General features: G+C 43.2%; 2 protein-coding genes across 2 annotated transcripts in view; both read right to left on the bottom strand.

The window, feature by feature from the left end:
* gpr107 (G protein-coupled receptor 107) overlaps positions 1 to 1,845 on the bottom strand; it is a 32,743-nt gene extending 30,898 nt beyond the window's left edge. Inside the window, exons 1-4 of the mRNA XM_029647695.2 lie at positions 1,497 to 1,845; positions 972 to 1,094; positions 744 to 794; positions 523 to 614 (exon numbers count right to left, since the gene is read on the bottom strand). Coding sequence (XP_029503555.1) covers positions 523 to 614; positions 744 to 794; positions 972 to 1,094; positions 1,497 to 1,595 — 365 coding nt within the window. The 5' untranslated portion in view covers positions 1,596 to 1,845. The remainder of the gene's footprint in view (positions 1 to 522; positions 615 to 743; positions 795 to 971; positions 1,095 to 1,496) is intronic.
* An 88-nt stretch (positions 1,846 to 1,933) lies between these two features.
* Positions 1,934 to 13,649, bottom strand: fpgs (folylpolyglutamate synthase). The gene is made up of 15 exons (XM_029647685.2): positions 13,449 to 13,649; positions 12,235 to 12,363; positions 12,065 to 12,118; positions 11,851 to 11,915; positions 10,677 to 10,791; positions 10,011 to 10,088; positions 9,463 to 9,524; positions 8,214 to 8,316; positions 7,921 to 7,998; positions 7,389 to 7,536; positions 7,151 to 7,234; positions 6,646 to 6,796; positions 6,406 to 6,481; positions 4,867 to 4,933; positions 1,934 to 4,410 (listed from the first exon to the last, which is right to left on the bottom strand). Exons 1-15 carry the CDS (start codon positions 13,590 to 13,592, stop codon positions 4,028 to 4,030), a joined length of 1,737 nt encoding a protein of 578 aa, XP_029503545.1. The 5' UTR covers positions 13,593 to 13,649; the 3' UTR covers positions 1,934 to 4,027.
* Between the last annotated feature and the right edge of the window lie 4,430 nt (positions 13,650 to 18,079).

Genomic DNA, 18,079 nt, shown 5'->3' with positions numbered 1-18,079 from the left:
CACGACTCGGTGAAACATAAGATATTACAGTTTAATGCCCTGTTGGTAGGATGTATGTGCTCGTAGTGAGTCTATTTTCTAATCCAATGATTGCCAACGTACAAAGGCAGATTACCCACTTGTCGTCGGATCCTTACAAGGCACCCAGACCTACATCCCCAATATATATTTGTCTCTTTCTCCTGCGAATGAGATTATGATGGGGGCCTTGTCAGGTGTCTGGAGTAAATCCTTTGTGTCCGACTCAAAGAAAAAAATCTTCTTTCGGTACGAGGTGAGTAATCGCTGTCCTGATATCTAGAAGCTCTTTTCAGTCATAAAAGATGGAGGCAGAAATATTATGTACAAAACAAGTTAGAAATCATGTGGGGAAAAAAACATAATAGCACAATTGTTTAGTGGACTGTAAAACCGCAGCCATCAAGTTGACTAGCCTGATTAAATTTTAAAAACTATTTGTAAACAATGGTAACTCTTTGTAGAAGGGTACATGGGGTTCCCTGCGGTCAGATAGAAACTCACTCATTTTTCTTGAAGTCAAATAACAGCAATGCCACAGCGACGTCACTGCTGGGAGACTTCTTAAGGACACAGTAGTCCAGATCTTGATCATCCTGTGCACACACACACACCAGACATTATTGATCTCATCCTGTTAGTAGGAGTACCTCCTGTGTAGGCCTAGTCCACGTTGAAAAGCTTCAGTAATAACAAACAGATCTTAGACTAGAATGGATACTTACTAAATACGTAGAGAAGCCATTGCTGCTTGTCCTATCCAGACTGAATCCAACCTGAATAGGAAACAGGCAAAGATTTAAAAAATATATGTTGGTCAGAGCCATGCATTTTGTTAATAAGAAGATTAAATGTACCTGGCTACATCATTTCCCAATGGGACTTCTCATGCAATGACAATTCCCAGAACAGTTATTGAACAGACCACTGACAGATATTGAAATGGATCTTACCGTGGAGCTGTCAATCTTGTCCAGATCCTCCCCAGTAAGGGTAAGACTGGACATATTCACTATCATGTAACCATGTTTGTAGAAGCCAAAAGTGTTCAGGTGGACTTTCTGTCGAATGTCATCCTGAAAGAATGTACATGACAAACATTTGATTTTGATCAAGGTCACTGTTAATTGACATTGTAGTATCAGTGCATTAGAGATTAGCTGGCCAACACACTTGGTCAATAACTGTGGCCTACCATTTTCAAATCATAGTACAAGGTGACCAGCTATTAAATCAAAAGCAACATAGCTAACAAGTGTTGCTTGTTAGCTAAAACGCTCAGTGGATAACATGTTAAATACAATTAGAGACGAGCAAGTATTGCGACCTTATGTCGTATCCACGCGTAATTAGCTACACTAGACGATGCATTTATTATGATGAACCGCTAGCTAGTTAGCAGCTAGGTTTGATTGGCATGAAACCATATTCACTTGTATGACAGTAAGCGGCCATATGAAACTGGCAAATAAACCTACCTTGAGTTTAAGATGATGTAACCTGCAATGGCTTTCTCTGAGAAATAACAAAAATAACACAATAGTAGCCGTAAACATATATATTTTGTCGGTCGCCATTTTTCTAAAAAAGCATACTTGCAAGCAACACACTTCCGGCAGGATTTACGCACTGACGCATAAAAAAATTCTGCTACGTCGTACGTTTTTCTTGTTTCGGATAATACATTTTTCCTTGTTTTTGGTACTTTTCCTCGTTTGTTTAACAACAAATTACATGTTCTGCTTGAAACATTGAGAATGTAAAACAATTTCATCTTCATTACATTGGCTACATTCCAGGCCCTGTACAAAGCAAGTCAATCACTAAATATCAATGATGGAAATAGTTGAAAATGCAGTAACCACATTAATACTAGCGCTTCCAAACTGGACAATATGATGCATAAGAAAACACATCTGTTAATGATTAATTTAATTATCTTAAGTGCACATACATTTAAAACTATAGAATTTCTCTGAAATGTTAAGACCACTTTGAAAGAGATTTGGGAATAGTCTAGCAGTTTCTAAACCCCAGAGAAATATTGGCTGCATTCCAGGCCAACTACATTGCAGTCACCTGCCAGATCGTACAACGCCTGGATCATATCAGCTACCTGTAGCATATAATGTAGCAATATTATACCTGGCTGTGCAGTCAATAATAGGTCACCCATTAGTTGGTGTGTACTGCAGCATGACTGCAATATAGTCAGACTAGAACAGGGCCAATCACTCAAATCAAGCTCTAATTTCCATGGTACTTTGGGTATAAGCATTAGTCCAAAACGTTTTGCAAAAGGAAACAAGAGTTTCTACTTTCTATTGGACAAATTCATGTAGAGGCCTCCCTGTTTTATTCCGTTGGGTTCCTAGATTAAGACAGGTCCTATTGCAAAAAGCTTTGCAACAGATACCGATTTACAAATACACCCTACCTCTAGAGTGTGATCGTGTTTCTTTACAGTGGACGTACAATTTCACTCTCAGACACAAATTTACAAGGCAGTGAACATTTTGAAATGTTAATGTCACAAAGCAACTGCAGTATAAAAGACTTAATTATGACAGCTTAGAGTAATTTACAGACATGTTAGTTTACATCGTGCTCAACGCTAAAGGTCTAGTTTTATTGTAGAGGTGTTACATTTTTATTTAACAAGGGAGAATATCTGATTTACCAAGACAATGATAGCTACACGAAGCACATTTGAAATGTTTAAGAATACAGTCAACATATAATGCAAGTCCGCGAGATTGGCAAATGAGGATCTCACTAAGAAATAGTGAAACAAAATTTAAACTGTTCTCTTTGTAAGAAATCCAGTTCATGTTGCAACCCTCTCCCTATGTGTCTTTTATTGGTAGCAATGAAAGGACAGGAAAGAAAGCCATTCTTGTACACAACCCAAAGAAGCGTACTGGGTGGAAAGAGTGAGGCCTTTGACTAACCGTTTCCACACTTTCTTTGGATTACCTGTCATTTTCGGGGCCTACCGTCCCACTGCCTTCTTCTCAAACGCTTTTAAAGCACAATACCACTTCGCATAAACAATAACAGTAAACACCCGTGTCATACTAGAAGGCGCACAAATTACCCCCCCAAGAGGCCATGTAAACAGTTTTGGCTTCAAATATAAGACTTAAGGTTGTTTGTTTTCTATTGTTGGAGACTATTTGACGTGAATCCATTTGTGTTGCATGAGCCAGTTTATAATTGCATAATCCATTAATTAGTAGTAATAACTTGTCATTGGTTAGGATGTTGGGACTGGAGATTTATTGCAGTGCGTGGGAGGCTAAATTGTGTGTGAGACTATAGTCTCTCTTACACACACCTGCCCACAAAGGATCTGGACTCATGCTAACATCAATAGGGGGGAGGACCAGAGTTCTTGCCCAGCACTGACTGACTGTTTATCCTAGACCCAAAGAGGTGACCCCACCTAGCCAGAAGGCATAAATATATATGCATGTGTGACCGGTTTGTGTGCTATGGAGCTGTAGCATCCAGTTTGTGTGTAATACATATAGTTTAAGGTTCCTTTGGTGTCTATCTGGAATTTGTACCAGAACCTTCCACTGATTGTTCTGCATCTCTGGTTCTTTTCATAGTGTACTGATGTGTATATATTTTAAAATTTCATTTTGGGCTCATCTTTAAAAATGACCAGTCTCAAAATGACTCCCTGTCACAATAAAATAACGTGTGATCCTCAGTAAGGCTGTGTGTGGTACTGGCTAAAATATTTGACATGAACTTGTATTGGCCAGAGCCCTCTATTTATCAATTGAAATGCAATGGGCATTTCTATTATGTTAACCAAGGACTGGGGGTGACACAAAACCCTGTTGCAAATTGAATAACCTACCAGTAAGCATAGCTAACAAGCTTTCCCTTAGGCTGCATGATATCCCAGCATTTAGCCCTCTCCAGAGAGGGTTTCTTCTTGATTCTGCTTACCAGACAACTCAATCTGATCTATTGCTGTTCTGACAGAACCATCCCTTTAAGAGGCAAAGGAAGGGTCAAGGTGTTTCAGGACACCCCCAACCAGATGGAGGCTTCCAGCGACGAGGACGTGGATGCCAGTGGCATCTCTTAGCGGAGCGGCTTTGGCTGTCACGCTGGGCTTGACAGGGATGACCCTCTTGTCCGGATGTGCCAAGACAGAGTCCCTGCCCTGGCTGAGCCACTGGAGGGCGCTGAGGATGCAGGGGAAAACTAAAGTTTTGCTGCAGCACTTGGCTGCCACCAGTGGGAGAACATTGCGGGAGATGAGCAGCTGGTCGCCGGGCTTCTCTTCCTGGCCGTTGAGCAGGCGCCAGCTCCTCTGGTTGTCCAGGCAACGGGTGAGCATGTTTTCCACAGAGACATTGAAGTTTTGTTGGTCTGAGGAGAGAGGGAAGGTGTTCGGGGGGGTGAAGGTTACACAATGCTACCATGCTAGATTCTTCCAGAATCAAAATGGGTATAATTTAAAATGGCAGATTGTACCGTCAAAGGGAAATCACATGCAGAACGATTTAATTTTAGTTTCACTTTTCAAACATTAATAGCCAGAACATAAAAGCAACACTTCGGCCAATTGATTTATGACAACGTTTGCTGGTTTGGACACCATGTTAATAACACAGCAACATCTTTCTTTGCCCTTCCATTGACAGTGAAGTGAGAACATGCTCACATCCACACCAATGATTAACACAGATCGCGACGCATAATTACACCAGCAGAGCTATTCATTTAGTCATACTAGGCTACTGTTTGATCTGTCAAGCCGCAGTCATTGACAAAGTAGTTGATCTATGTTATGCCTGGCTAAAAATCACAATGTGATAGCCTTACCTGCGTTACATGATGCAATGGCCTCTGTGATGTTGGGGCAGAACACAGCAAAGTCAAAATGGCATGGCTGAAATCCCAATAGAAAAACTAAATCAGTTACAGTTGTCCTACAAACATGGCACATACTTTGACATTTGAGTCATTTAGCAAACACTCTTAACCAGAGCGACTTACAGGAGCAATTAGTGTTAGATGCCTTGCTCGAGGGCACATAGAGATTTCAGTCGGCTTGGGGATTCGAACCAGCGACCTCTGTTACTGCCCACTGCTCTTAACCACTAGGCTAGCTGCTGTCCATACAGTGCGTTCGTCAAGTTTTCAGACGCCTAGAATTTTTCCTTTTTTTTTTTACAACCTTACTCAAAAATATATTCAATTATTTTGTCCCCCACTCACAATACTCCATAATGACAAAGCAAAAACATGTCTAGAAATGTTGGTACATTTTAAATCGCATAAATATTTAGACCCTTACTTAGTACTTTTTTGAAGCACCTTTGTAAATCGCTGCCAGTAGGGTCTTCTTGGGTATGACTCTACAAGCTTGGCACAGCTGTATTTGGGGAGTTTCTCCCATTCTGCTCTGCAGATCCTCTCAAGCTCTATCACGTTGGATGGGAAGCGTCGCTGCACAGCTATTTTCAGGTCTCTCCAGAGATGTTCGATCGGGTTCAAGTCCGGGCTCTGGCTGGGCCACTCAAGGACATTCAGAGACCTGTCCAGAAGCCACTCCTGCAGTCTTGGCTGTGTGCTTAGGGTCGTTGTCATGTTGGAAGGTGAACCTTCACCCAGTCTGAGGTTCTGAGCGCTCTGGAGCAGGTTTTCATCTCTGTACTTTGCTCCGTTCATCTTTCCCTCGAGCCTGACTAGTCTCCCAGTCCCTACTGCTGAAAAACATCCCCACTGAGTTTGAAGGTAGGCCTTGAAATACATCCACAGGTACACCTCCAATTATTTCAATTAGCCTATCAGAAGCTTCTAAAGCCATGACATTTTCTGGAATTTTCCAAGCTGTTTAAAGGCACAGTCAACTTAGTGCATGTAAACTTCTGACCCACTGGAATTGTGATACAGTGAATTAAGTGAAATAATCTGTCTGTAAACAATTGTTGGAAAAATGACTTGTGTCATACAAAGTAGACATCCTAACCAACTTGATAAAACTATAGTTTAACAAGAAATTTGTGGAATGGTTGAAAAATGAGTTAATGACTCCAACCTAAGTGTATGTAAACTTCCGACTTCAACTATGCATCTGTTTATTTGTAATAACTTTGCAAACATTTCTAAAAACATGTTTTCCCTCTCATTATGGGGTATTGTGTGTAGATGGATGAAATAATTGTTTCACCATTGTGAATAAGGCTGTAACGTAACAAAATGTGGAAAAGGGGAAGGGGTCTGAAAACTTTCCGAATGCACTGTATATGACAATACCATCACAACAGGATGGGCTGACATCATTTGTGATTGGGACACATTCATTGAATGTTTAGTACTTCTCGTTGTTGGACAGTTAACCTAGCCTAGGGTACTCACAACCAGTAACTTTAGCATGGCTGCAGAGTCTCTCTCCCCTGTGGCGTTGAACAGTAGCACTCTGACCACAGGACCACTGTGAGGAGACAGGGGGTAGGTATACGGTTAGGATACCAGAGATTATCAACTGACAGACTTCACTTGAATTGCAGAGCTCAACAAATGGTAAGGTGCATAGACTACAATTGACAGGACAACACACAGACCTAGTGGAGCACAAACTCACACGCAGATACTGACCCTGTGGTTCTTTCGTGTTGAGAGGCAACCTCGCTGAACCAGCTTACACAGGCCAGCATGCTACGGGTGGTGTGGGCCCCATCCAGGAAGTAGGTGACTGGGCCATGCTTCAGAGTCTGGGTCCTCCCCGGCCATTCAGTGTCCTCCAGCCCTACCGCCCAAGAGGAAAGTGATGTACTGTTGCTGAATACCAAAATGGGACCCTAGCATCTACTGCAGATCTAAAATGATTGGATAGGTGTAAGCAGGAAGTTGCGCTGGAGGCTTCCTTGGTTGTTGGTGCTGAAACAGGGGAACGAACCATGGACCTTGATACAGTCCACCTAGTCCTCTGCTATAAAGCCATTAGTAATTCAACCCCCACCCCCAATCCTCAAATTCAGAGAAAAACACGTAGTATTTTCATGACCCATCAATGCTCAGGTGATTGTGTTCACCCCCGTGGGTTTCACTAGAGGCTGTTATTTTGCAGGTGAGGGTGTTGGAGTTATTCTATTGAACTGACCTTTCGCCATAATGGGGCTTGGCTGGAAGCCAGCGGCCGGCGACACGCCTTTACTCTCGTCAGCGGGTGAAGGGATGCTCTGGTCTACAGAAGAGTAGAAGATGAGGAATACACATGACCTGAAATCACCACACAATCAAAACATACCATGTCCCAATAATCTCACACCTGTATACACCCAGGTTGTTCCTTTACCCTACCACCCCCAGACCAGCCTCAAACACTCACTCCCACCTACCAGGAAGGCAGCGTCTCTGTAGCCAGCTGTGGCTGAGCTGCAGGGCAAGGGAGGCGTTGGAGCGCTGGTGGTGGCCAGCCAGGCCCAGAAGCAGAGGTCCCGAGTCAGCAGGGTACTCCTCCAGTTCTGGGCACACCCAGAGAGGACACTGAGGAGGAGGAAAAGAGGGTAGGAGAAAGAGTCAAAGTTATTCAAGGACAGTCCAAGGGACAGATTCACATCAAAGTCTGATATTATGCCATTGTGTTACCCTGAAATGTGACATTAAACTATTTGCTCATTTACTGCTTACATATATCATAGAATTCTTACGAGGCTCTTTGAAACTGTCATATGCCCGCCCAGGATGATTTTTTTCATTAAACTTCTGGTGACTTTTTAAAAGGACATTTCACTCCAAAATGAGTGGGGCACCACTGCTAAATAAATACAGGGGAAACATTGTGTTCATACTTCATTGTAGGCCAGGTATCTACAAACTGTCTACAGACAATGTTGTATCTTGTTTTATGACTTCTTTATTGGCTCTCACCCCAATCTCCTTCGCTCGCTCTTTGAGAACCATCATAGGGCTGTCTGGTTGCTTCACAGTGAAGGCAGGAACTCCTGGCTGAGGAGACAAGAAATAATTAAATAACGTCAGTAACCCCTGTTTATTTCAGCATAGTCAAAATGTTAACACTTGTGTCTTTCTTGGTGTTTTACTACAATCACGCGTCAATTGAGGCTACTTTGTAACATTCTAGAGGTGCTGTTCTGAAAATGTTCTGTGTCAGAATGTATCAAAAGTCCGGCCTTGACAAAGAAACTATACTGCAATCTAACCTTAAAAATGCCCCCTTTCTGCCAGGCAATTTTCTCGATGGTATCCCCCAGTATTGAGGTGTGATCTATACCCAGGGAGGCGATGCCACACACCCACGGCCTTCTGTCAGAGGAGGACATACAGAGCATAGACTACAGAGTTCAGTGGACTCAATGGATCGTCACACAAAATAACTGTTTATACAGCAGGGAAAGTGAGATAAATGGTCTGTACGATACTGCATGCAGAGGCAGCATAAATTACATTTTTAAACAGATTTCATGTTAAAGGTAGACTAAATGACATAGCCATGTGGTAGAAGTGAACGACAGGCAACACTCCGATCTCACATCATCTGCGCGTACGTACGGGTTCCCTTCACGCTGTTACAGCGTGGTAGCCACGGGAACAAAACAGAGAAGTTGAGCCTCCTGTTTCAACGCTCTTAGTGGTTGCAGAAATTGACCCATTAGGTGGTTTACTTTCTGCATCTACGTCATAGCGCTGAGTCTACCTTTAACTAGTTTGTATTAGCTACTTGTTTTGAAAGTGTAACCAGCGGGTGAAGGGTGAGAACAGAAATGAACTGCATGTCAGATCCACCAGTTCTCTTGTTGGTGACCATCTAGTGTAGTACTAGCTTTGATCTGACCATGGAGAGGTCCTACAGGCGAGAATGATTTTGCATCTCAATTATGGGAAAGTACAGGGGCAAGTCAAATTAATCATTTGTCCAGCGTAGAAAATGTATTCCATACATAGTTAGAATTAGATAAGCATATCAAACCTAAATGCTTGTGCCTACGTCGCACATCTTTTTAAAGTCTTTAACGCATTTAAAAGTCTGTTCTCAACAACCCTCTTCAAATCGCACCTAATGTCTCTCTCGCTCTATCAACTAACAATAAATGGAGACCTTTCATTGCAAAATGGGGCTGCTGGCAAATGGGAGGCTTGACGAGACAGTCAGTCACACTTTGTTAACGAGGTCGCACCATAGGATAAAATGGTGGAAGGGCTTGTCGAGTGAGTTCAGTGAGACATTAGGCACACAGCAGTAGTCACTAGAGACTTTGGAACTGAGCCAGGGGGTACAGTGAGGGGAATTAGGGTATGCTGCAGAGGGGGATTCCATGAGGGGGAATGGTTACATCAGCTGCATCATCATCATCATCAAAGAGGTCTATTTCTAATTAACAGCGATTATGGACCATTGAACTAAATCCTGTTCGTTTCCCATCCCATAGGATCCAACTACATGCTTCTTACCTGATTATGTTTGTGCAGTCGTAGGCTCCACCAATCCCAACCTCAATCACTGCCAAGTCCACCTGCATCACAAGACAATATGGGTGGCTGAGCTCAACCCACATTTCTATTCAGTCATTTCAAGAGGTCAATTGAAAGAATTGATGAGTGCCATTTTTTTTATTTTTACCAAGAATTGAGTCATGAAATGTAATTAACTTCCTGATTTGATGAGTCGATCATCTGACCCTGTGACAGATAGGCCATAACTCTCAGGAGAAATGTTTACCAGTACAGGTTGTGACTCATTAGTAGCCACGAAGACACCAATATAATTTTTTTTTTAAAAAGGTCACCACTATGCATTAGTCTGCAAAACATGAGGGGCCCCTTGTCTCCTTTTTCATGCCAATCCTATCAGGTGTGTGAAGAAATGAACAAGGACAGGAGGGAAAGGGAGCACCCACCAGCCCTAGACACCCCAGCAATGCTGCACATGGACACCAGAGGTATGATGGGAATACAAGACCTGATATGAGAGATGTGGTACACTGGTTATAGCGACCTACCTTCTCCTGCAGGAAGATGTGGAAGGCCAGGATTGTCAGGAAGCGGAAGTAAGCGGGCATACTCCCCCCGTGAGTGTCCTGAGAGGGGTCAAAGGTCAACAGGATATTACTATAACAGCTTCGTAGTATCCCTTCAACATCTCAAAGAGCAAATACGCAACCTCATTTAAGGGCGACAGCTACAGCATGGGACATCTACAACAAATCATATGACACATATGCATGCACTGGTCATTATAGGACGAGAGGTTTTTCATTTTCTTCCTAAACTCAATTATCAGTTCTAACGGCTAGAGACAGGAATACTACACAAAGTAAAGTGGGCTGAATTCAGGCAATGGCCCAAGCCCAGATGTATACCGGTTACAGGCAAGTTGTGAAGGGCCCTGCTATTTTAAATGTATGAGTAGAACTCATTTAGTTTCCAGTTCAGACAGTGGTACTTTATTAGTACGTCCAACTTAAAAGATATTTGAAGAATCTATTACATTTTATTTTCTCTACAGGAAAAGAAGAGGGAGCAACTTGTCATGGTTGGAGAATGTGTCATATTCTGAAACACATTAAAGACACACCCTTCTCCTTGGAGGTCAATGACCAGGAGCACAGAAAGCAGAACTCCAAACCGTCACTACAATTGGATTCAGAACCTTTTTCCACAACTACCTTGGTTTCATACAGCCGTCCATACACCTGCCAGAAATATTTTGTGAAGAGTTCTTTGCCGATTGGTTTTCCATTAATTCTTATCCTCTCCCTGACTTGTACCAAATGTGGGGAACTGCAATCGACAGAAAAGAATGTGTTAACAGTCAAAAACATGACTTAAAATATATAATTGAGGATGATTAATTCTTAAAAATAGGGGTATGGTAAGCGAACCTTTGCAGTAGAGTAGAAATTCACTGAAACATTTCTCAATTTCTTATGACTAAAATGAGTCATTTCTCCAATACATCTTCAAAAGGGTTAAAAATCCAAAACATGGGAATGTTTACCTAACACTAACCTAATAAAAAGCAGTTCTGTACGAATGAAATTTATGAAAAAAATAAGAGGTAAAATCATAACGTCTGATCTTCAGGTCGGAAAGTCTGAGCTCTAGAAAGATGCCAGAGTTTCCGACTTGGATGACCGCTCAAAACAAATTTTCCCAGTGGGTTCATTTTTTCTGAGTTCTCAGTTGTCTTGAACGCACTTAAGGTGGAAATTTCCGAGTTCCCAGTTGTCTTGCACTGCATCATTCACAAATTCATGCTGTTCCTATGACCAAAGAAAGCGAAATATTCCTCAATATTAAAATAGACAAACTGCTAATAACAATAGAAACCCAGGGCTATCGATACACTTGGCTAATCATTAATTGCAGCGCGAGTGGATGTAGGTAGAAGTGCGTTGTGCTTGTAATAGTGTTTAATAACATTTTTAAAGTGTTAACAGAGTTGAATAAAAACAGACATGAACTCAGTCAAAAGCCACAGCTCTTTGTTATATTATTTGACCGTCTCTGGCCATGGTTTTAAAAGTTATGAAATCACACAGGCTGTGGATGCCGTCTGGTGATTTGAGCTATTCGATTGGCCAGCGCAATAGGCGCACTCGATTTAGCCACAGTCGATTATGACCACTGCTCTGTAACTACTACACAAGAACGTTGGCTCAGCAGTCAGTGAACTTACTGAATAATGTTTCATGCAGGAAATCAGATGACAGATTATGGCTGAGTTAACTGGATGAGGCTGGTAACCACAAGTAAATGTCCTCAACTCTGCATCAAAAATGTATTTATTAATTAGCTGTAGGTAGGACTGCTCTGGATTTGATACTTCTTGATATGTACCTGTAAAATCCAGTCCGAAAACCATAACTTCTCAGTATTTGTTCTGTGAAGGCACACGTTGACCCCTGAAAGATAAAAATTTGAAACATTACTCACCTTCTTCCCACAATGCCATATCAAGTTGTTTACAACATTTGTTTGGCAAACTTTGCACAAGATACGAGCTTGGGGCTCTCTCATAGATTATTGGATTTAAACACACACACACACACACCTTGCCTTTCGTTCCTGTGACATGAATGATATTGAGATGGTCAAGTTCTTCCACCTTGGAATCAAAATGGGAAAACATTTAGATTAGGAGATAATCAATACAGAATAAATATGTTAGGGGTAGACACTGAATAAATGGTAGGGGTAGACACTGCTGTAGAATATATTTACCACCAGGCCTGCTCGCTCCAGGAAGCCCCTCATGGCCTGGAGCTGGAGTTGAGGGTGACCCCGCTCTCGACGCACTTGCTCCAAGGCACAGGCATTGGTCTGCAGGGTATTGAGGGTGCACACTGCGTCCTGTAGTGGCAGAAATAAAACACAAGAGTGCATGTAGTTTTTAATATCTCTGGATGGCATTTTATTTTTACTTGATTTGACCTTTATTGCCTAGTTAACTAGGCAAGTCAGTTAAAGAACAAATTCTTACTTTCAATGACAGCCTTGTTCGGGGCAGAACGACAGATTTGTATCTTGCCAGCTCGGGGATTCGATCTTGCAACCTTTCGGTTACAAATCCATCGCTCTAACCACTAGCCTACCTGCCGCACCAGAATTTTTACACTAGACCGTGAAATTAAAACCTTGCCAATTCCACTTTGTAGTGTTTGATGCACACACGCGTTTCATTAAGACTATAGTTGATAAGGGGGAGAAAACGCTTACATTTTAACTAAATAATTTCACATGCTACGGAACGGTCTAAACTTTAAGCAGACTGTCACTGTCTGTTGAATGCATGAGTTTACCATGGTAGCTATATTTACTTTGTTAATAATCTCGCACCATGACTTCACCAGCCACAAGTAGCCGGTGGGCTGAGCTATCCAGCTAGATAAGTAGAGACCGTTTGTGGAGATGGCTAGCTTGCAAGTAAGTGAAAGTTGAGCAGGTATGGTTGGTACAGTAGCTACGTTTACTGTCTGAATGAACAGTGCACACTTTTTTAATTGGGGCGTTGGGGTTTGCATATTAACTAGTTTAAGTAGGCTAACAAAATATCAAATTGCTCAGCGGAGTATTTATTATTTTTGACAAATAACTTGAGGAAAACATATGCTGAGAAGTATGCTAAAACTGACCCGCGCCATGCTGCCTAGCCTCATAACTTGCAACAGAGAGCAGATTAGCAAATGTCCACCCCAAAGCCAGTCCATTCGGGAGTTTTTGTCCCTTGCACGCGAACACTAGTTTGCTGATTTGAAGGTAAATGATTACTAGATAGATGGCGAAGTAGGAAAATGGCTCTCATTTATTTGTATGTATAGCAAGCTGTTGATCAAGTTGAACGTGAGCCATAAACTTGTCAAACTAGCGAGGTAACGTTAGATAGTACGTTAACTTGCTAGCACATTGGCTAGCAGATGATAGCCATAGTATCTTACCTGATACTCCATTCTGTGAAGTCGCGGTTCTGCCTTTGTACTTGAATACTTCACTGTGGTAAACTTGGACGACCAGTCCTTCTGGCGGAGGAACGCGGCAAATACGGAGCTCCGCTCCAACACGCGAGAAAAGCGTACCATCATGGGGCTTGTGTAAGCACACACAGGAAACTGCCGCCAAATTTGGGCGATATTCCTGTCAGAACGTGGTGTCGTCACGCCACGCCTCTTGAGAGAAATGTCTTGTTCTGTGGGGTTTATCGGCGGTTGGCATCCAACGTTATGGTGCATTACCGCCACCTACTGTACTGGAGTGTGGGCCAGAAACAAGGAGGAACTAAATCCTACCTGCCAGCCCCGTTTCTCTTAAAAAAAGACAGCAACATTTTTGAAGCTGTATCTAATGATGTTCTACACATTATGCTCATAGGAGAGAGGAGGTGGATGTGAAGGTGCAAATGAGCAAGTCAGTGGCTAATTGAATCATATGGACAGTGGTGGTGCATTGATGCCAGGAGCAGTGAAAGAGCCACACCATTGGCAGGAATCTATAGAGTTATGAGTCATACTACCCATATAACCTCAGGGTCAAACAGGGAAATGTTTCCAATCATTTTTACACCATTCGTTTTTCCCATGGGGGATTTTAGAAACACTTAAACTAAGGTTTGTGTCTTGTGTAGGCTTACCCTACACATGGCCAAGGTGACTTTGATCAATATATTTGCCTGTATTTATCCCTCAAAAATGAAATGCTAATTAGCTGCCAATTCATAGAAATTTCTGTAGGACCTGGACATGGCTTTTTTAGTATTGTTTTCTCTCTTTAGCTGTATCAATTACTGTCATCTACTGTTATGGATGAGGAATTGGTGTAAAAGTATTTCCTTTTGAAATATTCCACAAGGTGGCACCATACTACTATGAGCGGTATAAAAACATGACCTTATCCAAATCATATACAGCACATTCCAATTTTAGTCTCTCAATTGGAAATTATAACCGTGTGCATATCAGATACCATGGGTATGACACAAAAATACTTGTTTACTGTTCTTTTTTTTTACAGCAATAAAGGACCTCTGGGGTTTGTGGTATATGGCCAATATACCACGGTTACGGTCAGTGTCCAGACACTCCGCTTCATGTTATGATTAAGAACAGCCACACCCTCTTGGGTCTTATTGCTTAATTATACAGTGGTATATCAAAGTGGATGTAAAAAATAAATCCAGGACAGGAAACAATCTTGAAACCTCCACACTGGGCACACACTGGTTGAATCAACGTTGTTTCCAAGTCATTTCAATAAAATTACATTGAACCAATGTGGAGTAGATGTTGAATTGGCGTCATGGGTCATGTCAAAGATGCTTAAAAGTGCAATCCTTAACATTGATTTCTGGTGACAAGTATTGGCAATGTTGTGAGTGTGTTTGTTTCAGGTTGATTGTGTTTGCCACAGGTGATAGAGAGGATATTGGAATGACCTTAATGTCGTAGTGACCCTGTCAAAAGGTGTGGATCTCTTGGTGTAACGGCTGAGGTGTTGGGTTGACAGTCACTGGAACTGGGTTCGAGACCCGGTCAGGGTTATCCCCAAATTTGCTATATTGGTGTCGGAACTGTCATTAAGGCCATCGGAGAGGCGTGTACATGTGAGGGACTTGTTATAGAAAAGCACGGGCACCAAATTGTAGTTACAACATTGTGCATTCAAAGTCATATAAGTCCCATTTGTCCATGAATATGTGAGACCGAGCTGGATGTTACAATACAGTTAATATTTCATTGCCATTCTAAACCAATACTTTGTAACTCACTGCAGGACAATTCTATAGCACCATTTAATATTGAAGTCAGTTTTCAAATATTTTCTCTCCACATCTTTAATTACTTCAATATCACAATAAAAGGTGACGTTTTGTCACACCCTGATCTGTTTCACCTGTCGTGCTTGTCTCCAACCCCGACCAGGTGTCTCCCATTTTCTCCCATTATCCCCTGTGTACTTATACCAGCGTTTGCTGTTATCTGTTGCCAGTTTGTCTTGTCTTACCAGTGTGTTTTCCCGTTTTCCAGTATTGCTAGTTTCTGTTTTCTAGTCCACCCAGTTCTGACCATTTTGCCTGCCCTGAGCCTGCCTGCCGTTCTGTCCCTGTTTGACTCTGCCTTGGATTACTGACCTCTGCCTGCCCTTGAGCTGCCGTTTGCCTGGCCCCTGTTTTTTTAATAAACATCTGAGATTCAAACTATCTGCCTCCTTTGTCTGCATCTGGGTCTTTTCCTGAGTCTTGTCAGTACGAACTGGCTATCACTGACCCAGCAGACTCGGACCAGCTCTGCAACGCCGTATCCTCCCAAGGAGCCACCATTGGAAGACACAAGGAGTTACTTCCAAATCTTATGGAAGGATTCCAGACCTTAGTGGAACGTCATGACCACACTTTCAACACATTACAGGAGCAATTCCGCAGATGATCTATTAGGCAGCCAGCCAGCCATAACAGTAGCCTCACAGTAACCCAGCAGCGGGTCCCAGCAGCGGGTCTCCCCAGGCTCCTCGAGAACCCGGCTTACCTCCTCCAGGGGGCTACAATGGAGATTCAGGAACCTGTTGGGCATTTATCTCCCAGTGCTCCTTCATCTTCGAGCTGCAGCCCCCTTCTTTTCCCCCTGGACCGCTCAAAGTTAGAGTACCTGATAACACTGATGTCCGGAGGGCTCTCGCCTGGGCTATGGTGGTGTAGGAGCAACAATCCACTGTGTGCTTCAGTCTGGAGGAGTTCATGGCGGAGGTAAAAAAGATGGTAGATTCTCCATTGTCCGGGAGAGGGGCTGCTCAGAAGCTACTCCTCCAACGTCAAGACTCCTGTAGTGTTGCAGACTATGCTGTCGCTTTCCGCACATTGGCCACCAAGAATCTCTGGAACACGGAATCCCTGTTCGACACGTTCCTTCATTGATTATCGTAGGAGGTTAAATGAGCTCACTGCCCGGGAGCTGCCCATAGATCTAGACTCTCTCCTCGCCTTTACCATACAGATTTATGGGCGGCTACGGGAACGTAGGAGGGAGAGGTCTGTTCCCAGCCACATTCGTTCGTCCACGGATCCCACCTTACCTCAGAGGAATCCCGGAAGTCCCCGGCCTCTACATTACCAAGAGAATCCGAGTTCCCCCGGGTATCACAGAGGTCTGCCGACTTGCCTCCTCCGGAGCATATGCAACTTGGCAAAGCTAGATTGTCTCCTGCTGAATGTTTACCCAGACTGAACTCCAAGAGCTGCCTGTATTGTGGAACTACAGGACATTTCATTTCTAACTGTCCATTAAAAGACCAGGCAGAGAATTTCCAATCTACCCCGCTCCATGCCATCCTGCTGTGGGGTGACCGGTCTAAATCTCTCCGTGTACTTATTGACTCTGGGCCTGATTAGAGTTTTATAGATGCTACCCTGGTGCAAAAGTTCGGGTATCCCCACTCAACCCCTCTCCATTCCCATGGACGTCAGAGACGGACGGTCACTCTATTGGCAGAGTCACCCATAATACGGTTCCTATCAACCTGCGAGTGTCAGGTAACCGCAGTGGGTCTATGCAATTTCTGCTCATCGAATCTCCTCAGGTACCCGTGGTATTGGGGTTTTCATGGCTTCAGAGGGACAATCCCCTCATTGACTGGACTGTTGGTTCTTCTCGGGTTGGAGCAAGTTCTGCCACGCTCCATGTCTGAAGTCGGCACAGGACATCTTCCTGCGGGCTTGGGAAAAGCTTCCGCCCTCTCCGCTGTTCCCACGGAGTACCAGGATCTCCAGGAGGTTTTCAACAAGGCCCGGACCACAGCACTTCCTCCGCATCGGCCCTACGACTGCATTATCAACCTTCTCCCGGGCACTACACCACCTCAGGGGGGTGGCTTTATTCCCAGTCGGGTCCGGACTCCCTGGCTGCAGGGTGTATCCATCCATCTGTCTCCCCCGCCAGCGCAGGGTTCTTTGTGGAGAAGGACAAAACCCTGCACCCGTGTATCAACTACCAGGGCCTTAATGGTATCACGGTTTAAAACAATACCCGCTACCACTCATCTCCTTGATTTTTGAGCCTCTCTGGGGGCTACAATCTTCTCGAAGTTGGACCTAACCAGATGTTTGTCCTGGACTCTGCCTGTACCCCGGTCCTGGAATGGGCTCATTCCTCCAGACTTGCCTGCCATCCTGGCTCCCGTCGGACCCTTGCATTTGTCATGACATTTGCCTTGGTTTATGACAGACATAAATACCTCTTCCCCCCTTTTTCCCCTCTCTACCCTACTGAGGTTACATTTTCAAAACCCTTGGTTAACATAGAGATTCTGGGAACATCAGTAGGTGGGGGGAAATGAACTATATTCTGGTAATCCGAACAATTGAACATATGCAGTGGTACTTAATGAATATGATGTCAGTTCTGTTGTCATCTGAGACATTCTCATCAATGATAAGATGACAAACCCTATAGTGGAAAGTCTACACATCAGAATTATCGGATTCACATGGAATTGTTGTTCAATTTAAATGTTTGAATATGAAATTATTTGTGATGGGATGAAATGTGATTTTAGCTTCTAAAATGTGAGATTTGGGTCTTCA

Source organism: Oncorhynchus nerka, linkage group LG4, assembly GCF_034236695.1.
Source record: "Oncorhynchus nerka isolate Pitt River linkage group LG4, Oner_Uvic_2.0, whole genome shotgun sequence".
NCBI classification, from domain to species: Eukaryota; Metazoa; Chordata; class Actinopteri; order Salmoniformes; family Salmonidae; genus Oncorhynchus; species Oncorhynchus nerka.
This window is presented reverse-complemented; position numbering and strand designations above follow the sequence as displayed.